The sequence below is a fragment of the Cuculus canorus genome, chromosome 2 (genome assembly GCF_017976375.1).
Source record: "Cuculus canorus isolate bCucCan1 chromosome 2, bCucCan1.pri, whole genome shotgun sequence".
NCBI lineage: Eukaryota > Metazoa > Chordata > Aves > Cuculiformes > Cuculidae > Cuculus > Cuculus canorus.
Window position 1 is genome coordinate 21312112 of NC_071402.1, and position 26724 is coordinate 21338835.

Genomic DNA, 26724 nt, shown 5'->3' on the forward strand with positions numbered 1-26724 from the left:
CTTTAAATAAGCTTTTGGTATGGAAATAGAACTCTGAGAACAAAGATAGTAAATAAATTGGAAGGGAAGTTTCCATACTTTGCTGTATTTGGCACCTTGTATGAAGACAAGGTAACCAATACAGAGGGATACAGTACAAATGGATTTACAAGCCCTGCAAGGGCAGAGACAGAGATAAAAACAGAGACCTGGTGCTATCACTACCAGATCCTGTTATCACTTCATCTGATGTATATCTGATAAAATTTCAGGGAAGTCCACCAAAGTCAAACGAGAGACCCCACTCTACACATACAGTAGAGGTTTGAGCAAAATCCAGTCCTGACAGATTTGCTAACTTACATGTAAAAAACTAGCACTTGTACATGTTAATACACTGCATTTTATTTTAGATTGTATTAATCATCTCAATACTTTGCCTCTTTGCAAGCAATTATTGTTTTTTGTCATGCAGATTAACACTCATACTTGGACCTGGGATAAATCTCATTAGAAATAACTGAATGTTTCTAGTAGCCTAAGCACTACTAAAATTATTTATCCAGCAAATGTCAGAAATAACGCACTGTCTCTTATCCTAAGTTTTCGAAAACGTATATGAATATCCATGTGTTGGTGAGCACCTACACGTGCTCAAGCTGTTAACGCTCCAAAATAAAAGTACAGAAACTGTTTTGGTTCATATTAAAATCACCACTTTAGGAAAATGACATTTTCACACAATGACATTTCAGCACAGTGATCGTGTTAAAAAAAAGTGTCAATTATTTCTAATCAATTCAGCTATGGCACTTTTCTCCTAGGATAAGACACTGTAGTGCAGCAAGTTCATCTAGACTGAGTATGGCCTTCCTCTTTCTCTAAATGTTTGATATGTTCTCATTATTGCACTGCTTCCTTTTGAAGCCCTTTCAAGGCAAGGATCATTCATTCATTCAAATGTATTTCCTGCAGAACAGGGAAATCATTCTCTAAATTGTATTCCAGACTTTCTTTCTATTAGTGAGCTTTATATTGACATTAATTTTTAGGGAGCATCTCTTGTGGCACCAGTACTACAAATGAGCATCATTCACATATACTGGCTACCCAAAAAGCTTCTATAGATTTAAAGTAAAAGAATAGCCTTGCAACCTTTGACTCTTTCCCCATTAAAATCTCAAATACAAGAGCTCTCTCAGACATTTTTATAGTACCAGCCTAGGGTTTACACTTACATAGCACTAGGCGCTTGATTAGAAAAGAAGCAGAAGCACTTTTTTAAAGATATTTAAATGACCCAAACAAAGACTGTTGCTTAGTATAATTTTCAAAAATCATTTCAATGGAAAGTGACAATCCATGAGATTCTAGAACACCCTGCAGCATAACAGTGAGGTGACATCAGAGATGTTCTAGCAAGTTTCAAACTCCAAGTCTGAAGACTTTCACAAGTTCATATTTTCACTTAACTAAATAACAATTCTGTTCCTTTCCAACTGCAGAGATACCACCTCTTATGAGAATTATTCACCCAACCAGGAAAATCTCATAATTTTATAATGTGCAGCTGAAGTCATCATCATCCCATTTTACCGTGATTTCCACACACTACTATATAACAAGTAGCAATATATATAAATATATATATATTTACAAAGTGAAATTTCAATTTACCTTATTGTAAACAGTTTGATGCTTTTATTTTAAGTAGTCAGTGCTCCAGGTGTTTCAATACCAAAAGCAGTCAATTCCCTATTGTTGGAGGTATGGCTTCCACTTGCATACTGTATTACATATGGTTTCAAGAACCGTTTAGACTTCTATGAGTCAAACCCAAGAAAAAAACCTAGCAGTCATAAATAAATGTTTCTTTCTCTCTTATCCACAAGAATCTATCCATCAATAATCTTTGTGTTATCAATATATATTGAATGTGGCATTTGCTTAATTTATTTTTCTGATCCTTTGAGAGTAAAATTACCGTCAATATGCCCACTGCTGACCGGTATAGTACACAGCCTGTGAACAAGTAAGCTTTTTGGACCTGGGTTTACAAAATTTTTCAGGGAATATCTCAGAACTCTTCAAAAGTATTCAGAAATGTTGTGTCAATAACACCAAGTTAGACAAAAAAATGGCAAAATGGACCTTAATTATAAATAAAAAACAGAGTGCGCATGAACTAAGAATGTAGTAAAATCTCTCATTTGTGCACTTCATATTTTGAAAAAGATTACCTTTATTAATTTGCAATTTATATTCAGCCAAATTTGAGCTCAAATTTAAGTTAATCCAGGTTCAAGTTTTGTGACTTTCTAGAAAGTGGACATTTTATACTACTTCTTATAACCAATAATCCCTTTTCTCATAGCTGTGACAGAATCCACAATTTCATTGTTCTTAAGAAAACCAAAATGTGCTGACCAAGGAGGTTACACTTGCTTTGATAAATTGCTGAAGTTGAGGAAGCTGTTTAAGAGTTTCTTTCACTCTATAATTCCACACAGTTAAAATAATGTCTTCTATTTGGATCTATGCATTTACTTCCTGAAACACAGTTTGCTTGTTTATTTTTGAAATACAGTTTTCTGCTTGATGACAAATTATTTAATTTATTGCTTTACAGGTTAACAGGAGAGTTTTCTTATCTATCCAAGTCAAATTTTTATCCCACTAAAGTTGATGTTGATACCAACGTGGATTTCAGCTGAACTGAAAATATGGCATAGGAGTTTTACATACGGTTTAGCAGTAAACAGAAAAGGGTATATGATAGACGATCTTGTACTTGTTATCTTGGAAGCCTTCCTGTGCTCTCTAGTGAATGGCAAAAAAAGTCACTCCAACCTTTTCCAGTACCTCTTTTTCCTTCTAGCAAGAAAACAGGTAGTCCTCTGAGCTCCAGTAACAGGAAAAAAATGAGAAAGCACTAGAGGTAAAGCACAGGCAAATAGTTATGTTCAGAAGAAAAAGGTCTCCTTTCATCCGGACAGAATCCAATCTTATTCTGACTTAGCACTGTCAAAGGCTATTATCAGAGAACCCTCTTTCTTTCTTTGTCCATATTCAGCATCTGACAAAAAGTATGGAAGATGCACAGGATTCAGTTTTTTCAACTCAATGGGATACAGATAAATGTATGGGAACCCTCACTCTGGATATCACAAGAATCCAACAAAGATTCATAAACATGCACACAAGCCAGTAAGAAGTAACTACAGTATATTTGGAAGGACTAGCACTGTGAATTCTTATGCAGATGCCTGTTATACTATTAGATGAAAATACATCACCACACATACACACTCACTCCTATCTCTGCTTACCAAAAAGAATTAATGTGTTCTTCATTTACTTGGAAAGCCTACATAAAGAAAATGTGATGAATTAAAATAAATAGAAAAATTAAAGGAATATGAGCTCCAGGAGAACAGAAGCATTCCCAGGGAAAGATAATGTCAGGCACAGGGAAGGAGGGGGGGTGGTGTCTGATGCCAAGCAAAGCCGAGGGCTGTGCAATCACCTCTATCAGTGCTCTATCAGTGTCTACACTCCAGCCAAATCCAGAGAAAACAAGGAGTCAAAGATTCAGGTCAATAAGCTTATAGGCGATTTGCACAAACAGCTCCTCCAGCAAGGTAAAAAACAAAGTCATATTGGCTTTTCTTTTTTATTACTTCTCTTTGAACTCCCTGGTCCAAACACACCCTGGAAATGTCAGTGTTATATGCAAGAATTTAAAGAGCTGAGCTTCTTAATCCCGTTAAGAAATAAGAACAAAGTTGCCTGTAAAGATCTCCTTATTGAGCTCAAAGTGATTATGGCATAGCTGCCTTACGCTGATCCTACTTCCACTTGCTATAGCAGAAGAGGTAGAAATTTGTCATAAAATCCATTACTGAAAAGGAAAGAAACATTAGTGATTAGAAGGTTTCTGCCTGAAAATAAAAAGGCAAGGGGAAGAGAAAGAAAGGCACAAATCTACTTTTTGATCCAGAAAGAGAAAATAACAAGCATATTGTTAGCCTTTAGATGCCTAACGTGAAAGAAGCAAAGATGCACACAGACAGATGCACACAGACATACACACACCAAGTCATACTCCAGGGGAAAAAAGGACACAGAAATTGTTTTCAGGGTGTTAAGAGTTTGGCTGGTATTACAGATGGAGGCACAACAGCTTTGCACATGAAGTATGAAGGGATACATTAATGCACAGAAGAACTTAGCTTTGTATTATGCTTTTTCTTATACAGAGAATGACACCACAGCTGTTTCCCTGAACCTCAAGCCTGGCTGCACAATCAGGTCACATGGTTTAACACAAAAAAAAATGCAGTCCTATGCCGGTCCGGCAAGCTAGTGACAAAATACTGTACATGAGCCGAAAACTTGGGTCAGGTTCTGAGCTCATTCCATCCTGCCCAAGCAGAATACGAGAATACAGGAGCAGGTATACACTCAGTATGCAGAAGCACATACATTCTCTGAGTTCTCTTCTTGCTGACTTAAATTGCATATGAGTTTCAGACAGCACTCGGTTTCCTTCATCCCCTTCTTATTCCACAAATAAAAATAAGCAATGTGTCAGGAAGAGCAACCATGCATCTGCACTCCGATCTGCTACAGTCACACATAGCAGTTTGTGCTATAGATTGTAAAAGCAACACTTCGTGAAACAATCAATCTTGATCGCACATTATGCATCCCTCGTATCTTCCTATGTCACCAACTGAAGCAGAGTTAAGGTAGTAAACAGAAGCCATTTGCTTTCCAATCCATCACCAGTAGTGCTAAGGCCACTGAATCATGTTCCACTGAGGGCTGGTGCCAATGTTGTCTTGTGATGGAGTAACTATGGGAAATCTACAACAGGAGGAACAAGCACAATAGCCATGCGACAAGAAAAGAACAGGAGAATTCAACAAAATTGTCCTGGTATGCATGGCAGCAAGAAATGGATGTGTCTTCTTTCTCTAATTACCAGATATGTACATGCTTCCATTTGTTATCTGGAAACTGTCCCATATTTTCTCTCTTTATTATAGTCCTTCTTCCATTTTCTTTGCTGTCTTCTTTCTTTCTTTCTCTCAACACAGCTACTTAACTGTCTACTAATCTCGAGTGATCTCTCTCATTGCCCAAATAACTTTTCCTTTGAAAGTTAATCCCTCATTGAACACTTCTGCTAAGAAGGTCACAAGGAACTGTAATTTGTTTAGTCAGTTCCCACTCTTATATAGTAGACAAGGCTCCTATTCTTCTTGCTGTTCACAGAGAGGAAGTGTCATCTCCATATGAATACTGCAAACTTTCTAAGCAACAGATGAGAACATTTTTTTTTCCTGAGGATATCTAGGCAGGATGACAGCATCAGAGACAGCAAATTACAAACTATTTCACATTCCAAATGAAGCTGATCTACTACTTTACTTTTCCTCCCATCACTTCCACCTTCTTGGCTTTTGTATTGTTCTCTTGGTTTTGCTCATTGCTTGTATCTGCCCTCCTGTCTTTAGTAGTCCCATCATGCCTCCAGCTCACTTCCCTTGCCTTTGTTAAAATTACCTCATTTTGTTTTTCCTACCTATAAAAGACAAAAGTTAGTCTGTATGTACTATCTCCTAGCTTCCATAGTACGTTCAGTCATCTAGGCTATCATTTTTCTGCATGGGACACTGGTTACGTTCTCCTATTCAGACAATCTCTATTGGCAGAAGCATAAGCAGCAATGTTTAAAGACCACAAACTGACAAAATGCACTAAGACTACCTCCTACCAAATTTTTTGCTTCTGCTTCAAAGACTGAGACCAGTGCAGCTTTGTAGTGGAAAACTACCACGTTTTTATTGCTGTTTCCAAAATAGTCCCTTTCTCTTAATGTCACTGTCAAAACTGCAAATAAATCAAACTTCTACCTGCTGTTCTAAGGCTCTTCTAAAATACTCATTCTTGAATGCAAAGCTTCATCCAAAAGTTTAAAAATTCACAGTTGAAATCTTAAAGCTATCCCTGATAAAGTAGGTTGCTAATTTCCATTTTTGCTTTTAATATTTACATGTAAAAAACCTCTGCTAACTTCTTCACATTTAAGTGTAAATAAAGACTACATAGGAATAATTATTCACATGTAGCAAAGTTAATTGAGGTTTTGTGGAGTAAAAGTATGGTGTGGGTGGAATTTTCCAGATTCCTTGTTGTAAAAGCCATTAATTAGCACAAAGAAAAGAGGAAAATAATAGCCAAAAGTCATAATTTTGAAACAGACAAGTTGTAAAGTGACACGTACCTCAATCAATGTGATTAATTTGCTTCACACTTTGGAGAGTCCTTCACCTTCTAATTCTGGCAACTATTCTGCTGAATCAATCTCACAAACCCAAAGTAATAAGGTGGGAATGACAAGTATGGCTTTATAACAGTTAGCTGTTTGCAATTTAGACAATAAGAGACTGCTCTCTGCTTATAATATGATCAGGCATAGCTTGACAGGAAAATCTTTTCAGTCATGAAATGCTATGAAAAAGCAATGCTATCACATTATGAACACGTACATCCGCTACTTTCATTCACCTGAAAGAACTGAGTTCAATAAATCTTTGCCTCCAGTGCATAGTTTGGGTAGGTAAAAGCCTCTGGTTTTTGGTGATGCTTGGATTAACATAGCTGGGGGATATGAAAATCATATCATGGGTGAAGAATCACAAACACCTTTTCCCCAACAGTTGTGCTATTTGCTGCCCACGCCTCTTGATTCCTGCAGGAAGCTCCACTACTCATTTGTCCTCTTGCGCTAGGCCAGACAGGAAGAAAACCCAGGGGAGGAAAACTGGGAGCCAGGACAGACGAATATTTATACCAAATAAAATCCCCTTGTTTTCTAGAACCTTTAATGGTCTGTGCCAGCAAGTGGAGAGTGCAGAGATAGCATAAAAGAGTCCCATGCCAATTCTGATATTTTCTGGGGGAAGGAAATCTGTTGTATGAAAAAAAAAAAATATCAGTTCTACGCTCATATTTCCCTCCTTCAAAGATATTTATGGGTTACAGGCTGCCAATACTGTTAAGGGGCAAAACAAAAATGAGAAAATCTGGTCCTCAAAATGGAAGTTAGAATGCATTTATTTACTCTCTAACCTGTTTGGTATACATTCCATTTCCAAGCTTTTCCTCATGATGCTAAAGTATTTTTAGGGGGGGGGGGGGAAAGAGCTTATTTCTCATGCTACCTTTTATTACTGAAGCACTACAAAGGGAAAAAAAAAGGTTATGAATGATTAACAGATTCCTGACAAAAATCATGACAATGTATCTCACTTTTAGTATCTACCATACAATTCAGACACAAACCCTTCCACCAAGAAAAGGATACAAAACAAACATTTTATTTCCATATTATTTTTGTCTTTTTGAGTTTTATCCTCAGAAAAACATATATAGCCTGACGCTAATGACACTTACAGTGTGACACTGAAGAAGCAGGACATTCAAGTTGACGCATTAATAAAAAACAATCTATTTCTAGTCTCCCATTCCATCCTTTTCCAGGGATATTCTCAACTCACTTCAAAGTGGGACTTTTTGTCATACTGCCTCAGCTGGAAGGAGATTAGGGGTTTTATGTGCCCCTTCATCCTCAGAAATTTCCTTTTCAACTTTTCTTGTGCAGCAGTTTCAGTGGATAGGTTTAAGATTCTTTTATAACCACAACACACTTGGAAAAAGAACTGCTGGGGACTCAATAGGTATTCAGCTTGAAGAATCAGCAGATGTCCTTAATAAAATATATGATAATCAAGATTCAGATATAAAAGTACTTCTATTTAATTCCTGAACTTGCTTAATACAATGGCCTGGATTTTCACTGAAAGATATGTTCACTAAAGGGAATTGCCATCATAACTTGAAATTCAACATGAATTTGAAATATTGACTGCTATTAACACCAAGGAAAAAAAAAAAAAAAACCAAGAAAAAGATCATGATCTTTTTCTGAATTTCAACCCAAACAGTAGTATTGGTGTATTGGTGGGCCCTAAAAATGCAGCAAGAACTACAGAGGAACAAATAAATCAAATATATGAACCAATAATAGCAGTCTTCCATTACTGACAGAATGAACTCAAGAGATGCTAGAATAACATTTCTGGTAATACAGGTTTAAATAATTATTTAGTAATGCCAGTAACAGGAAAAGTACTTTTTTTTCAGCTAAGGAAAAATGTTTCTAAGAGGCATGTAAACAAGTGAAAATGCAGTAATTGTAGTATTTGTTTACAGCACAGTTATAATAGCACTTAACTCCCTGTTTGTAAAGCATTTCCCTTCATAATCTGGTCTCTTACTTGACAGTAATGTATGAAGCTATTGAACTCTAAACTATTGACCAGACTGTTTTGACCTCTTAAGATGGCTTACTAAGTATCAAGAACCTGTAGCACAAAAAGTAAATCACTTTTTCAAAAGTTTGTAAACTACATAGAGGACACATAGAAAATACATTTTCATGCCTTCCCCACTGCTGACTGAAGACCGTGTATGGAAGACTAATATTCTGTACTCATAATATCTGACTATTCAAATGGATTTATTCTACTTCATCCAAGACAGATGAGAGTAATACAAAAACAGAAGGACATCAAGCTACCATGAGAAAATGTTTATCAATATCTTGGAAGGAACAGAAAGACAGAGAAATCATTGAAATCCAAATGCCTGTGGAGTTTCTCGACTAACAGAAAAACATCACCACAACAATTCCAGCTATTTGACAGGCATCCTTACCTGTAGAAGAGAAACAATAAAGCAATCAAGTGGAGATCTGGCAGGAAGAAGGTTAAATCAATGTTCTACATAACAGTACAATGTGCTTTTCCTGTTAGATGAATAGGAAACTGCACAGTCTTGCTGACTGAACACTGGGTAAGAATGAATTGGTGTGGCTTTTACTAAAATACCTCTATCTTCAAGTAACAAATGCATCAAAAAGGCATCTGCAACTTTAAAAGCTATCCTTTCAAAAATTACCAGTTTTCTACCATGCATAATAAGTTCTATAATAAGCTCTATTTTAATCCTAGAATTTACAGACACAATCTGTTTTTCCAGGAATGTTTCCTAGGCAAAGAAGCAATGAACAGACATACTGAATTGCTAGCTTCAGATCTGATAATAATTGACTTCTGATGCCTGTTCTCTACAGTTAAATATGTAGAAAATAACATTCTTGGAGGAAAACATTAAATGCATTATTCACCTCCCTAAAAAGTACATCTTCCAACACATTTAAATATTTATCCCTTACCAGACTTAACTCCACAAGTGATACATTTCTAAGGTTTTATATTAATAGGACTTCTGGTACATTTTAAAACAAAAAAATGTGGACCTATTGGACACAGTTTGGCCATTTTTCCTTCAAGACACGGGCTACAATGATTACCTTTATTACAAAAGTATTCCACTTCTTCACAGCTCAGATTTTCAGGCTCAAACTCTGCAGAAAAGCTTTCCTCCAACGGAAAGTCTTCTTTTGAGATAGTATCATTTTCCTCAGACAGGCACTCCTCTTCTTCATCCTCAATGGCATCCTCAAGGGGCCCTTTAAAAAGAATCAGGAACACAGTGGCAAAACCATCTAACACGACAATGTGAAATTAAACCTTAGTGAACTTACAACTGGAGGGGTTTAATTAGTTTTTCCTTCCATAGTTGTGTTCAGCATTATCAGAATTAGACAAATATTTTACAAAACTTGAGACTGAAAGTGACTATTTTCCTGATGAATGAAAAGCAGAATATGCAAAGTGATATTAATAGTATTTTTTTCAGTATTTGTTGGGCTCTAGTATTAAATGCCCCCAGTTTGAACAATGGAAATCAGAACTATATTTGTAAAATCTCGTCAACAGTGAAGAGCCTTCTCCTGTTTGTTAGCCACTGTTTCTTTTACACCGAATTACAGTACTTTAATAGGTTCCATTTACAGGCTTCATTTCTTGAGTTAACTTGGACAGGCTATCACTCATCCCAGAGAGGCCAAACAACCACTGTGGTAAACTACTAGCCAAGGGCTACAGAAACATAAGCCAGTTACAGAAGTAGGGCACAAGTCCGAAGTTGAAATGGTAGCCTGAGGTCTTTGATTCTTCTTCTGGTTACCTAGCCACTACTCTAGCTATTGCTAGAGAGTGTCTTGAATAGCCAGACAGATCTATAATACATAACACCCAGGGTCACCAATTGGAAAGTACTCACAAATTAAAATTTCTTCTTTCTTACATATATACCCACTTCACAGTCATTGGTTAACAGTAATTATTTGTTAAAACATCTCCTGTGCAGGTGTAGAATTTTACCCTAGATTTAAATAGAGATTTGAAATAACTGAACATATTTTATTTTAACTAAGATTTTATTAAATGTCAATATGTTTCAAAATCCATCTTAAAATTGGATTTTATTTCATTATACGTGGTTGAAGCTTGAAAAAAATACATATTTCACTCTCCAATGAAAGCATGTCATTTATAATTGACTGAGTATTTCTTCCTCAAAATGAAAGCTAGCTAGTTAATAAAAAAAATCTAATTTGTATTTATATTATAGTTTTCCAGTATTATATACATTACTCCTATACAATCTATCATGCTGAGATACAATACATAAATGATTCTGTTGCATTTGATGAAAAGGAAAGGATAATTTTTTTAAAAAATCAAATATTGACTACGCATTAATTTTATGTAATTTATTATGTACCAGCGCCTACCTACATTTATTAAAACAGCAAAATTCACTTTAGGCTACGTTGTTTAATTTTTGCTTCGGAGGAATATGATGGTTACTTTTTATTGAAATTGACTGAGATTCCCAGCTGGGGTTCCAAAAATTAATATAGATTACTATCTTTCATGGAAATATGACTATTTGTGCCTGCTGAGAATCTGACCAAACGAACCCACTTTTATGGATACATACTCGCCAACACTAGCCGTCATTCAACAATATATCTTCTAAAATAAGGGACTATTATTATGGCTGAAGAAATAAAGAATCTCACTATCAAAGTATCCATTACTGTTAATTGTACTTCCTAACCATGTTGGGAAAAATCCAGCAACTGCATACACACAGGGAATGAAGAGGAGATATCGCACTGTACAAAACAGAGAACAAAGCACTACCACACACTGGAGCACTAGCACACACTGCACCTAAATATGGGCAGTTTGGGCACCTTACGTGTGTCCAGTCTCATGCCAGAAATGAAAGCACAACAGGTCTTGAACAAACTATCAAAAAATAGTTTCCTTTTCAGATTTCATAATTCTATTAATATGTGACATTGCCTGTAGAGCCATTTATTGGTATGTACTCCTGGCAACATGTGGATAAATAAACTAGGAAGGAAAAACACAATGAAACAAAGAATATACTATCTTAGTGAAATATAGATTTCTTCCATAGATAAGAGTAGATAAATGCCATGTTTTGCATCATTTCAAAACTAGTAATATTTTTAAATTTTTACTTTAATAAATTTTCCAAATATTTTAGATTTAGGGAAAAAAATGTAAACTTCAGACAATATTTCAGTGGAAGTTGATTTCCCGCTGAATGACTGGTGCCTTGTCATTTGACTTTTTCAACTAGTGTTTTGCAAATTACAGCGAACACAGTATACCTGCAAGTAATCCGATTGGCATATGTACATGACATACAGGCCTGTTTCTAGATGTTAAACTGGTCGCCAGTATATAATCAGGAAGCTAATAATCACTGTACATTAATTAAGAAAGAAATGCAGTTGGTTGCTTTTCTTTGCTGCAGTCAGAAACTAACAAAATTTCCATTCATACTGTTTCCAAGAAGGCAGAAGCAAAACAATGTACTCACCAGCTCCACAGCACAGGTTCAAACCCCTGTTACTTTGTGGATTGGGACTTTATTTCTTAAACAAATGTCAGATTATAATTAAAAAAAAAAAAAAACAAACTGACAAATGCTTCCATAGATACATCCCATGTATGAACAAGTACGTAACATTTGCTGAGGTTACACATCCAAACGTTCGAAAATGCAAGTGTAAACTTTGTCACATCCAAACATGACCAGAGGTATGCGTGCATCTATACCAGGTTTTGGTTTGTGTATTGCCAGCCCACATACAGTGTTGTTTACCCAGCTGCATATGGGCACACATCAGAACTTTACCTAACAGTTCACTTCAGGGGCTGACATCAGATGCTGCTCTCCAAAAACCAGCATGACCTCTGTTGAGACTGAGGGATCAGTATTTTTCTAGGTTTCCAGCTGCCGCTGTTTCGTCTGATTCACCCGTCTACAACTTGACCCTTAGGACTAATTCTCCTTTATTCACACTGAGTCACCTTTTATAAGTTTCCAAATACATTCAGAGCTATAAACTGTTAACTTTAATTTAACTGATGACCTTAACTAAAGAGTAAGGCATTGTTCAATAACAGCAAAATTAAGTATTTCTTGGTTTAATGTGAACTGAAATACAGGAGCTTGAATTCTATGCCTATTTCTAATTATCTCTCAAACACAGAGTGGGTTAAAGAAAACAGTAAAATCAGAAGTCATTCATTAGTAAGTATAAAGAGATTAAACTCTCCGCTCTTGACTACTCCATCTAATTACTCACACATAAATAGATAATAAAAATAAATATTCAGAAACTCATAGTGAGGACTGTATAGAATTGCATATTCTTAACTAACGCAATCACATAAACTTTGCAGGCTTATATTTGCCTAATTTGGCTGCGTGCTTTGAACAACCTCATATTGCTATCAGTAAATCAGGTCGGCTAGAGACCTAAGAATTTATCTGGTTCAGAAATGTATAGGTCGGTTTTCGAAGTTTGCTAGCTCCTCTATCTAGGAGCAGCTACTCAACTTCTTCTCCATTTTAAATACCTGGAAACAGAATCATGTAGACAAAAACAAACGTGTCTTTAAAAATAACATTTCTTTCAAGTGTTTTCTCTGACAGTGCCTTGTTTTTGTCAGTTGTTATTGTGTTGATGTTACCTTCAACAGTCCAAGTACAGCTTAATCAGTTTATTTAGTACAATACTTCATTTTCTGAATTTCCTTTAAATTGTTCATTTAGCTCAATAATTTTAGACCAACTGCTTATACTGAACATGTTATTAAGCATCTATGGCACATATACGGCATATATACTATGTCTGCTTTTATTTCAGCTGGAACAGGGTCAAGGTGCCATGCCTGCTCTGCTGAAAAATGCTCTTCAATAACTGCTGATTAAGAGTGACATACAAACAACTGCCATAATGACACAGCAATGCAAACCCAAATAATTCCTACTACTGAAATTGCTCTGTCATGGTTTATCTGACAGTAAACAGCTCTGAGATACGATTAGACTCTTAAATAAAACAGTAAAATTTTGAACTGAAGTGGTTTAAGAATTTAGTTGAATAGCTAATTCTAGAGAAATAATGTCTGTCTTCTCATTTCAGCAATTCTTTTCCTATTAGCACTTCCTAAAGGAACTTGACGTAATCTAAGGAGAGATGATTCTGAAATGCTTCAGATTAGCTACATGATAAACAGTCAAGAATTCCTAAAGAATTCCTCAATTTCCTCAAATTCTTCAAAGGTACTGAAAACAAATGAGGTCTCCATTATTTCATTATAGATTTTGCATGAAGCCCTGCGAAAACTATTTCCTTTATAAAACAAGCAAATACTCGTCTTGTACACAACACAGGAGATTTTGAGGGGTTTGGTAGTTTATTTATTCACTTAATACTTACTCTAGTAGAATGAATATTTATTGACAGGACCGTAAACCTCAAATATTTTTTCAAATAACACAGATAAACAGGAGGCAGTAGAAAATAGTACTATTAGAGGCAGCAATGAAGGAGTCAATGAAGAAGAATATGTATGGCTTAATGGACACAGTAGTCCACTTCAAAAAATCACCACATAATAATTTGATACAAATAACAATATCTACCGAGGAGACGCAGACAAGTGAGCTGCATGTGCCTTCATGGAGAAAATTACTTCTGATTGAGGCCACTTGGCAGCACCGTGTGGGGAAATCTGAACTGTGCTCCCTAATTTGTACCAGATTTACAGACACTCAAGTGCATATTTTTAGCACTATTAACGTATTAAATGCTAAAAAAAAATAATCTTTCTCAAATAGTCTTATACTTTAATATAAATGCAAACGTCTACAAACAAACACACAAAGATAGCTAGCGAAGTGGCAATCTTTACAAAACTGGCAACAGATGCTACCTCAACACTTGAAAGGATAGGCCACGTTTAGCAAAACAAAACCAACACTGTAAGAATTTTAATAACATGGAAAAGTCTGAGAATGAACCATCAAAAAAAGGGTTTACATTCACTTAACAAAGTACGCTTTTGCTACAATAAACACTTCTCTGAACACAAATTTGAGCATCAGACCCCTTGAGCATGTTATTCCTGATACAGCAATGCACAACTCTAGTTCTATGGTACTATAACCATAATGAAATAATTGAAATTCAATAATATTAAACTGGGTAAGTGCTGTAATCATTTCTCTCAGTCAAATTCATCAGACTTGTCCCTAAATGAAATCACTTAAACGCACGCTTAAATTAAGCACATGCTTATATGCCTTCCTGTCCAGTGCTTTGCACTTAAAATGCATGTATCCCACAGTGGGAAAGTACCATTGAAATAATCACTCACGAAAATGTTAAGTAGTTAGCTTCCTTCACACCTACCTATATTCTCCTACATTCCCACAGCAGCAATGTAAATCAGTGCTCTTAACAAATTAAGAATGCTTCAGAAAGCCTACAATACTTGAAAGTGAGCGGTTGAGGAGAGGTTAATTAGTATAATTAGTAGTAGTAGCATTAAATAATAACATTTTTAATAAATCAGAGAGGCCTGAAATTCACTGGATCAACATAATGCATTTTGTATGTTCTATGAGATCCATCCAGTACTTCCTAGGAAAACATGCTGCGACACTTAAATTATCCTTAGCGTCTAGTGAAACCAAGGTATGTGATGCTCTCTGATCACAAAAGCTGCAGAGAAATCAATCCATTTGTCCCATTTCAACAACAACATTTTCTTTTCAATACAAACAATCACATAAGAAAACCAGAAGGCAAACACTTTATATTCATGAACATGTGGAAGACACATAGAGAACTTTTTTTCCTAAAAATCATCAGAAACATTAAAAATAAAAAAGAAATTTTGACTTATTTAGTTTTAAATACGGCAGTGGCAGTGAACATGCCACATAGTAGTTCAGAGTTCATTTCCTCCTGGGAAAATTTCTATGCAAGACTTCTCATCTACTTCTTTAGCCTTTCAGTTAACTCAACGGAGCGGTCGCTTCCAACCACTACGCTTTTCCAGCAACTTGGAGACAAGTTTAACAGTGATCTGCACAACTCCAACAGAAACATTTCAACTTCTCCTTCTTCTGGGGAAGAAATTTTTACAAGACCCTACCAAAAATACACCAAATCTCCTTGCTGGGGGGCTGCCTTTCTTTCGGGTTTTGTAGAATTTTTTTAAGTGTCCAGGCTCAAGTATGTCAGATCTTTTATGTTCAAGCAGGGTGAACACTAATAAAATATGAGAGATTACCATATGTTGTAGCAATCACAATAAATATTCAGTTTTCACTGAGCACTAGGACTGCCAGATACTGTTCAATCACACAGACTTCAAATATTCCTGAGGGATGTATGTAGCTGAATCACAGAAATGGAAGTACACAACAAGTCTGCAGCAAACTTCATAGATGATTATAAAGGGAAATAGCAATAAAAGTTTTCCTATTGTTTTCCTTTAGTTGCTCTTCCCACCCCAAACAACTGGACCCCATGACTGTCCACACTACTTCTCTCTCATTTTTCATTTAGTAGGAATTCCAAATTTCAATTTTCATTATAAAAAATACTACCTGTGAGAACTGAAAATATTTTTATCATACACTTCCAGGAGAACAGAGAGAAAGAGCCATGTGAGGTACCTCCATACTCCCTGACGGAGCTTGAGGCCACTCCCCCTTGTCCTGTCCCCTGTCACTTGGGAGAAGAGGCCAGCTCCCTCCTCTCCACAACCTCCTTTCAGGTAGTGGTAGACAGCAACAAGGTCTCCCCTCAGCCTCCTCTTCTACAGGCTAAAGGCTTCTTCTTCCCAGATGAAGATTATGCCAATTTGTGAGCGACTCCTTAAATCTTCATTGTGGCACCTGAGCAGAATGAACCATTTCTCACGTTCAGACTGGAAAAACTTTATGACCATTATTTAATGACCAACTTAATAGAAAAAGGAATGGAAAAGACCTGCTCTTTGGACACTATAAATCCAAACCAACCTGATGTAATTGAGCTTAACAGCAAGAATAAAGTATAAAAGTATATTTCTGCAGCCAAAAAAAAAAAAAAAAGTTCTTCTTAAACACGTAACATCTTCCTGCAGCCACTCACTCATAACATAAGTTGCATCGGGGGATCTAGTAAGAAGGAAACATTTTTATTAATTTTCCTCTTATCTGGAAGAAGAATGCTGATTTTTTTTTCCATTTATGTTCCTTGCCTGCAGGTAGCAGACCAAGAAAATCATACAGCAGAAATTTTTCCTTTTGATTAATTTCTTTCCATGTGTTATGTTATTTCTTATATATAATTGATTTCAGGTTTTGCTCGTAGCTGTACATCTTTTTTATATCTGTACCTACTGCCTTCCTTCAATCAAGAAAGTTGAAGGAAATTACCTGAATTTTGTTAAGTTTATTAAAAAAAGAACTCTGTGAATATTTAAATTGAGTTTTGAAATGCTAATACAAGAAAGATATTAGAGAATTTTAATAGTAGGTTCAATTTGACCCACAGACTATTGTAGAAAGGGTCAAATTTTATTCAAATTATTTCTTTACAGCAAAAAATATGAACTCTTTGATTTTATAAAAGTAGATTAACATTCTTCACTGCTGGGTCTTCTGGCACTTTGGTGCATGACAGAATTAACTGTGCTTGTATATAAACTTTTCAAAGACCTTTAAATGTTCCAGTAATTTGGAGCTGCACTTTCATTTATCCTCTTGTCTTCCCTTACTGTTATCCAAGAAGCCACAACAAAACTGACGGTGCCTAAAGTCAGTTTGCTCTTAGAGCCAAGGCCAGAATATTTCCAATCAATGTGTAAAAAAGGAAGTGTAAAGATGAGAAAGTCACCATTCAAAACATAGTTAGGGAGACATTAATTTCAAAAAACTGTAAGCAAGTGTACCATTGACGACAAAGTTTCTTTTGCATGGGGAAAGAGAAAAAAGATGTGCATAGAGCATGAGCAGCAAAGATCCCTGCAGTTACAACTCAGACCTTAGACTCATGTAGGGGCTCCTGCTGAAATACCGGTTTAGTCCTCCAATACCCTTATCCGTAAGAGTCGCAGCAATTCTTTGACTGTTGGAGCTCTGTTTTGCAAGGTGCACCTTGTTTGGCTCATAGTTGTCAGAAAGGATATATTTATCCTGCAGATGAACCCGACAGTTTATAAATTTCACCTTGACATGAGCACAGAGAGGATGTGACAAAAAGGCAAGCGACATGTGGTAATGTTATTACACAATGCATACAGGCAGAACTAACCATGAAGGATACTCCTTTACCAAAAGAAGAGTATGATGTTTTCCCAAAGAACTAAAATTGTTTTCAAATATAAGTGTTATGAAAATCATTTATAAAATCTTCCTCTCCTCGAATCTTCCCACCTACTGGTAGTCAAAGTATTGCCGTACTATAAAACCCTCTTTCTATGTGCACCTCTAAATGCCATAAGAAACAGAGATTATTTATTTATTTATTTATTTAAAGATACAGTGCACACAGTGACAGTACAGAAGATATAATAGTTGCAACTTCATTCTGGAATTTCTGCTCCCAAGAATAAAAGTCAGAACTTTTTAATAGTGATTTCTTTGGTAAGATGCCAATGCAGCTGTAAAACTAGTAGCAATGAAGGGTAGGAATGCAAAGGCATCTTAACTGATCCCATGTCAATGTATTAAAATAAAACCTACAAAGTGTGTTTCAGTATTGTAAGGCATGAAACAAAGTTATCTGGATCTTCTAGAACTAGCAACATTGTTGTGTCTTCTGACAAAAAGTGATTGTAGAAGTTTCATCTTGGGAAGGGCTTTTTTAAAAAGTATTAATTATGATGTGTAATTCAAAAGAATAACAGAAAAAACAGTATCTGTTCTTGCTCTTCAGTAAAGTGGGTAATTTAAAACCTCCTCCAGGCTGAACAACCCCAGCTCTCTCAGCCTGTCCTAATAGCAGAGGTTCTCCAGCCCTCTGATTATCTTTGTGACCCTCCTCTGGGTTCCATACCCATCTTATGTTGGGGACTCCAGAACTGGACACAGTACTCCAAGTGGGATCTCACGAGAGCAAAGTAGAGGGGGAGCATAACCTCCCTCAACCTGCTGGCCACACTTCTTTTGATGCAGCCCAGGATAAGGTTGGCCTTTTGGGCTGTGAGCACACATTCCCAGCTCATGTCGAGCTTCTCATCAGTGAGCACCCGCAAGTCCTTCTCTGCAAGGCTGCTCTCAATTACATGTTCCCCATCCTGTACTGAAACTGCGGTGTGCCCCAACAGAGGTGTAGGACACCTAGAGATGCCATCTTCTAACAGTGAGCACTTTCAGGGAAGAGTCCATTGTCAATCTCAGAGGATGCAAGTGTGGCCAATAATTGTAAATGGATGATCAACATGGGATATAACAGTTAGGGGTACAGCTTATGAAATTATTTTGGTCATTGTTAGCAGCTGTTAATAGTTTCCAAGATCTGGTTTCAAATGGAATCAACATATTTTTAAAATCTTTCATGTGAGAAAGCAGCTAAGTATTTGGATTTGGATACTTTTTTAAACATATATTCATATTGTTTTCCACAACGAAGCTATTCAAAGTTTTGATAATTCACCTCTTCAATAAAGGAAACTTCCTCCTCTTGCAATAAAGCATATAAAGGTGCAATTTTAGGAATATACCCAGACTCCCTTTTCACTTTGTTTTACTCCTGTATGTTTTTTTTTTAACTCAATCTATGTGAACAAGGAATAGAAACATTCAAATCATCAACACCTGTCAAATAACATCCACCTGCTCTGACCAGTCCAATGAAATCCTCGGAGGATCCAGAAATTTTCAGCTAACCCTTTCCTCCAGACATAGCAAACTGTGATACTGGTAAGCAACAGAAGCTTCTTTTCGTGTCTTAAACTCACTATTCAAGGTCTCAAACATATAAGCAATACACCACGGGTTATTCAATAAACTTTTACCTACAGCCCATCTCCTTTACCAACTACTGCTATAACAAGCAATTCCAAACGCCATACCCAAACCAGGATGAATTTTATCTTATGCATGGCCAAGTTGTGCTTAGAGCATAAAGATTTTCAGAGCAATGAAGGCTGCAGAAGTTCACTCTCCACCTCCAGCTCTAGTGGAGCCCTTACTCCAAACACAGAACTCATCTGGTAATCATGAGTAACTGACAGATACTGGTATTTGCTAATCACTGTTCTCACTCACCTGCTGGAGGGAAAAATGTGATGCAAGTAGGAGCACTTTGAAGCCACTAATGATGCTGCTGCAGTTTATTTAATGGCCAGCATGTTAGCTACGATGAAAGGAGAACCTCACATCAAGTACATTAAGGGATCAGAGGAATACATACTCATTACTCACTGTAATTTTACATCCCCAGTTTCAAGACAAAATACATTTTTCTCATGCAGCAAAGACACCTTACACTGCTACAGAAAATTAAGGGGTCTTTTTCTTCTGTTTATTTAATATTTTGTACCTTTTTTTTTTTTTTTCACATAGCTGCAGATTATTCCTGTTCATCTTTTGCTTCTAGCTCCATTTCCTCAAATGGAAATTGGTCTCTCATCTCTGTACGTCATCACGAAATTAAATTTAAAAAAAAAAAAATCACAAAAAAGGAATCTGGACTTTTTTCAGTCCAGAAATCAGCAGTGAACCCATGACTTCTCTCACAGGCTGCTATTTCTCATTGCATTATTACTGCTTTTTCCTTGTCTTTTCTAATTTAAGCGAAATAGAGAATATTGCAGAAAAATGTGCATCTGAAAAACAGCCCAAATTTGACATGATCAAAGCTACAGAGTCTGAATGTAGAATTCAGTAGCAATCTGGGTTATACATCAATAAAAACTGAGCACACCTAAACCAATACAGAACTCAATGGCATATTTAAAGGAAAAACTTAAAACACAGCAGGTGATATAATATACACACATGGAAAAACCACCATGCCTAAAGTAACTTGTAGTTCTAAAGGACAGTAAAGGAAAGTTGAGATGTTAGGAATAAGATAAAATACAAACTTCATGACCTTTGTCTAGCAGATGCATACTAAAATGAATGGTAATTTAGCTTAGTGAGATTCTTATAATTCGATTAATATAATAAAAATACTACTTAAAGTATGTAAGAATTATGTAATTACTTACTTATATTCTTAGGGCTTTGAACTACAGGGGATTCATTAGGGGATTCATTCTTTTTAATCCCATAATGGAGTTTATCAATGTGCAGAACAAACCTGGAAGGTCTCAAATTAGAACTAAATCTTTAGATCAAATCGTAAAATAAATGTTTAGTGTACATTTTTAATAGAAACCAAATAATCTGAAAAAATGTCAAGTAGAATAATATACAGTACTTAGCCACACATTGGGCATCAGCAGTGTCCCTCCAGTATAAAACAATCCCAACCTAAGGGTCCACGACAAAGGAATATTTGTAGGATGGTTTGGGTTGGAAGGGACATTAAAGAACATCCACTTCCACCCCTCCCTGCCATGGGCAGAGACACCTCCCACTAGACCAGGCTGCTCAAAGCCTCATCCAACCTGGCTTTGAACACTTCCAGGGATAGGATATCCGCAACTCCTCTGGGCAACCTGTGCCAGTGCCTCATCACCCTCACAGTAAAAAATTTCTTTCTAACAAACATTTAATCTAAATCTCCCTTTTTTCAGCTTAAGACCATTACCCCTCATCCTATCACTACAGTCCCTGACACGGTCCTTCCTCATCTTCCCTCTAGTCCCTCTTTAAGTACTGAAAGGCTTCTGTAAGGTCTCCCTAAAGCCTTCTCTTCTCTAGGCTAAACAAGAATAGGGTATTCCTGTAGATAATCAGACCTCATTTTGCCCACTAGATTGTCAGTTATAACTAGTTACAGTAACAGTTGCTGTAGTTTTACAATGATGCACCATAATGATGAAATGTGTTTTGTTTTGTTAAAAATGTTAAAACAATTACGGCATTATGGCATTTACTGTGTCAACCATAAATATAACGAACTACTAAACCATGCTTCGTCAGCATGTACATCTTACAAACACCATGAAAAATCTTACTTTTATCATCACATCTCAGGAATAAAAAATATAAGCATATGACAGTCTACATCACATACACGGTAGAATTTATTAAAAACTAACATTCGTATGTCATTTACACTTCTATATCTTTATACGTAGAAGTACATAAACTCCAAACACAAATACAAATAAATGACACCTTTTTAAATAAACTAGAATTGCATATTACAAAATACTTGATTTCTTTAATACCCCTGCTCGCTTTTTTACTACTTTAATTTGACTCCTCACTGGTAGGAATTGCAAAGTTGTGCAAAATACACTGCATTTCCCCAGGAGCTGGCATAACCTGCTGGTTTTCTGAGTTAATCACTAATTAATAATTTGAAAACACAAAGTCATTATGTCATTTCCAGACAATGAGCTTTTAAATGGTGCATATTATGTCCTAGCCTCTTCAGTAAGAAAAAAAAAGTTTTCTTTTTCCTTTGGAAACCAGATGGCTGGTAAGTGTTATTATGAGTCTATGTAAATCTCAAAGCAATAAGCATCAAATCAAAACAAGAATTCATTCTCCTTTCCTCTTATCATTATTGTTGTTTTGCTGAACCAACTCATGGAATAATACAACCCCTACAAATCAGGCCATTGGATGTATTGATGACAATGAGTTAATAACCCATCTCTTCTTTTCCATAGCAAATAGGAGTTCTGAAAACATTTTTCACCTATACTTTCAACCTTTCTAATAGCTTGTTTTACATGCTAAACTTAAATGAGGCAACCTTATTCCAGGCTGAGTCTTTTCAGTAAAATAAGTCACTTTTAAAGTTTACTGGCACTGCTATTATTACAATTTGACTATCAAAACATCCCTGACTGGCTTATGTTTTGGTTTTTGGTTTGGCCAGCCTAATCCCCTAGAAGGAAAGAAATCCAGAAGAGTTATTTATTATTTTCTTCCACTTAAGGAGTAAACACTTGCACCTTCATGGAAGTTTGAGCTTCACTCTACAACTAAAACTCCACACTTCAAATAATCCTTTTGAAAGTGCAACTAATACAGCTGCATCACTTTGCAGTGCTCCATTTTACAAAACTGGCAGATTACACTAAATAATCTTAAATTGCTAGGGCTGCCTTAAAAGATAACTAAGAAACTAAATTCCAAATATTGATTTCCAGAGGATATTAGGTTCTAAATATTTACAAATATATTAACTGACAAAATATACATTTTCAAAAACTTTGTGTGAACTAAATATTTTTAAAAGGTCTGGTATGTGAAGAAATTGTAAAAGAGAATTATAGATTGGAATGTCATTCTTTATGCCTTAGTCCTATTTTTCAATCTTGTTTTTATATTTTTCCCTGACACATTCACTACTATTAAATTTTAGTATTGAATTTTATCATTTTGTATTTTAAATCCTTACAGATTGCATTTAATATTTATGGAAACATATCAGTGTTCTTACATTATAATGTTTCCTGTTTGTATTAAAATGTTAAAAATAAAACATTTCTGGTAACTATCAGATTGTGTCTTTTTATGATGCGAATAAGAACTGTGACAATTACGTACTACTGCTATTGGTTTATCATTAAATAATGCCAAAATATCACTACAGAACTAATCCACAAAATCAACTGAATTCTTTTCCCCAACAGACTCCTTTATCAAATGTAATACCCTTAACAAAAACAAAACAAAACAAAACAAAAAAGTCTTATTTGCCCAAACATTTTCCAGTAAATAATTAAAACTCTGTAAATTTCCTGTAACAGCTACTAGTCCATCTGTCTGATCTACGTGACTCTGTCTGAGCAGAGGGGTTGGACAAGATGACTTCCAGAGGTCCCTTCCAACCTGAACCACTCTGTGGCTCTGCCATAACATCAGATGTCGTACATTTTCTGGTATTATCTCATCAAAAGCCAAATACAATAGACTACATTGTAATGTTCTAGCACTTCCCTCCCCAGCATCAAGTAGACTTCAAGGTAAAAAAATAAGAATATACTTCAATTGCTCCAAAATGATCAAATCAAGAACAAATATACAGGCCATTTGTAGCAATGAGGCAATATTTTCCAAACATATCCATGAAGGCAGTCAACAGTGCCTGTATTTGGGCCATGGAACATTTGACTGTACATTAGACAAGTTCTTCACTCCATCTTTCCATCATTTTTGTATCAGAAATGCATTTCTTCTGTCTGCTGGTGTTCTACTTTAAGGATGTGAAAATTTCACTGACACTCTTCATGTGATATTATTCGTACATGCACAAGCATATCCCTAGAAAGGGAAAGCTCAAATTACATACACGTTGCAACTTAAATTTACTGTGAACTAAGTCCCTTATAAACATGGCTCCTCATACTGTGTGACTGCTGAAATCCCAGATTAAACTTATTTTTGTAATAATGGAAGGCATGGCTTTTATAACACGTTTAACTTTTATAGGCATGGCTTTTATAAGACTGTTTAACCTTGAAAGCGTAATATTTAGAGGTTTGGTATGTTTAGCAATGGTACAAGATCCACTGCAGTATTTTGTATAATGTTGCACATCGTATTCATAAAAGAATAATGCTTAATTAACGGAATTCAGTACCACTGAACTAAGGTTGTAGGAAGGCCAATTACATCATGCCAACGCTGCCCTGGAAACACAAACCTGATCCTCTAATATTTTTCTCATACTTTGCCCATTTTAAAGACCAAGATGCTCACTTTGTACCATTTCTTCAAAACAATTACTCTTTAGTGAAGTCTCTATAGCATTTTGCCTAATGTTCAATAAAAATGTCCTTTTCAGTTTCTATCCATTCCTCTTCATTGTAACTCCTCTAAAGAAATACAGTTTATATGTAGTTGTAGACGTTTATACCATCAGATACTAACAGAGTTTTGTCATCTTTTAAGTTACCACCTTACCAAAAGGCAAGAGTTAGAATTTAATCTTTCTCACATTCTACAGTCTAAGAGTTACTCAGACGCTTTAGGCGCCTTCCTGTTTTTTGAGTTTTTTTTCTTACAGCTTGTGGTACTTATGTGAGTAGAACTCAATATAGCACAATTTTCACAGATAGTTTCTGCTTCACAGTGATTAAAAAAGCAGAAGACAGCAAACATTACATAAGACAGTCACACCAAGGAGAGTTCTGGATAAAGAGAAGGAACCCAAGGCACTTGGAGCAGAACAAGTATCCAGGACTACACTAGGGGTGAACCAGATGTTATCCATTGCAGACACACAACCAACCAGATCAAGTAAGTAAACAGTGTCAACTTCCAAGACTTCTTTTAAAAGAGGTTTGAAATCAAGGTACAAAATATAATATTGATAATAATTGTCAGCCTTAGCTAATAGTAACAAAGAAAATACTAAAAATTATTCACCGTACTGCTTGTCACAGGCGGTGTATCATTGCCATGCCATATGGTAACAGAAATTCTTCTGAACGTAATTAGATTTTCAAGATGGACATCTTTATAGAGGAGACATTGCTACTAAAAACAGAAGTATAAAACACTGTAGTCTGCAACAATATGGAACGTTACCATGCATTACAATATTTTGTTACTCCTGTGGATGAAGATTAAAGAGAAAACCTGTGGTTTATCTCCTCAGTTCATGCCAAAGAACTTCTAAATATTTAAAGGTGTGCCAGGTAAGAAAAACAGACCATAGAATGTCAATCAGAAGTTGACATTCATTTTCACTCGTTAATGATTGTCTCTTATGTTTTACTTTCCTCCTCCTCTCCTCTGCCATTATTGCCACTTGACTGCCATCAAGTACAACAGTTCAATGTACTTTAATTTTAAACATTTTACAGTGGATTCATATATCACAACTATCAATAGTATTAGACTATTACACCAATACTACTGGAGAAATTTTTTTTTTATCATGTCACTACAAACATTTAATTGCTATCTATTTAGCACAAAACTGTTGGGATTTCTTTCCTCTTTTTATGTACCTTTTTTGAGAGTTTTCTTGATGTCCCAGAAAAAGAAACACTCAGAATAGGATTTTTTCCTCATCATCAATATCCAGGCCTGAAATATCCTTAAAGGGTTATTCTGTTGCCAGTTAATGTCTTCAGATGTTCTTCCAGTTTTCTCTGGCAAGCAATACCAAATTTAGGACACAATACAAACCAACATATCTGTGCCTTCACTAAAACAGGTAATAACAGACAAAGGTTGTTTTTTAACTTGGAAAAGAAAGCAAGAGGGCCAGGGAAAAAGGTTGTGAACTGAAATTTGGATCAAACTTCAGAAAAATAAGCATGCTTTCTTCCCTGTCACCAGACTCTCTCACGGTGCTCTCTTCCTCACATGCTTTGCAGGCATCCATCATGACATTTTTAAGCCTTTGTGCCTAGAAGCAAATCCTTTTCAAATCTCACACTTCGTGAGGCACAGCCTTCCAACATAAGATAGATACAGTAAATATGCCACACTTGGTATGAGCCTCAAAGCCAAGAAGAGGGTAAGGCTGAAGAGCTTATTGCTGCTGGACGCTGGCAGGAAGAGGGCACTTTGGTCTAAACCAGTACAGCTGATTTATGACCACACATATGCAAGAGAGTGCAGTACCAACAAAATATCCTTTGGTACAACCAAATACATAAGTAAACAAAACTATTTTGGAGCTCAGCTGGTACTGTATAGAATTAAGTTGTGCTGTGTTGGTAGATTCATTAATTAATTACTTGTATTAATGTAATCAAAAATAAATTAATCTAAATAACTGATGTTCTTTAGCAAACTTGTCTTTTCTAACATCTTTGTTACTGTTGGATACTTCTTTACTCTGCTTAATACTGGTGTACTCTACAACTCTAGGAGACTCAAAATTTCATCAGTCAACCTCTTCAAAACAATATATATATTATTCTTGACAGACTGACATTTGTAACACCAATAGACTTTTTATGAGTAACTTCATCAGATCAGTTACATGAACAGTAAGAGAAAATGCACAATATTAATAGAACAAGAGAAAAAAAAAAGGTTAACTTTGGATATGTTTTGAGAAAAATGCATCAGGGACAAGCATTTTAAATTTAAGTCCTATTATTCAACTGAAACAAAGCTACATACAGTGGGAATTGCAACATGAGAAGTTCTTAGAAATATCTTCTTTCAACCAAGGGAAAAAAGAAAATCAGATTATTTTTTAAGTATCTTAGAAAATAGTGTATCTAAGTACTGCTATGTTCTTACATAAGACTTAACCTAAAGAAGACTACT

General features: G+C 35.7%; 1 protein-coding gene across 2 annotated transcripts in view; it reads right to left on the reverse strand.

Moving 5' to 3' along the window:
* Positions 1-26724, reverse strand: part of ZFPM2 (zinc finger protein, FOG family member 2) — a 309210-nt gene that overhangs the window by 234598 nt on the left and 47888 nt on the right. The window contains exon 2 of one of the 2 annotated variants that reach the window (XM_054059886.1): positions 9425-9583. The exons of the other annotated variant lie outside the window; for it this stretch is intronic. Within the exon in view, the coding sequence (XP_053915861.1) occupies positions 9425-9583 (159 nt within the window). The remainder of the gene's footprint in view (positions 1-9424; positions 9584-26724) is intronic. 2 annotated transcript variants of the gene reach the window in all.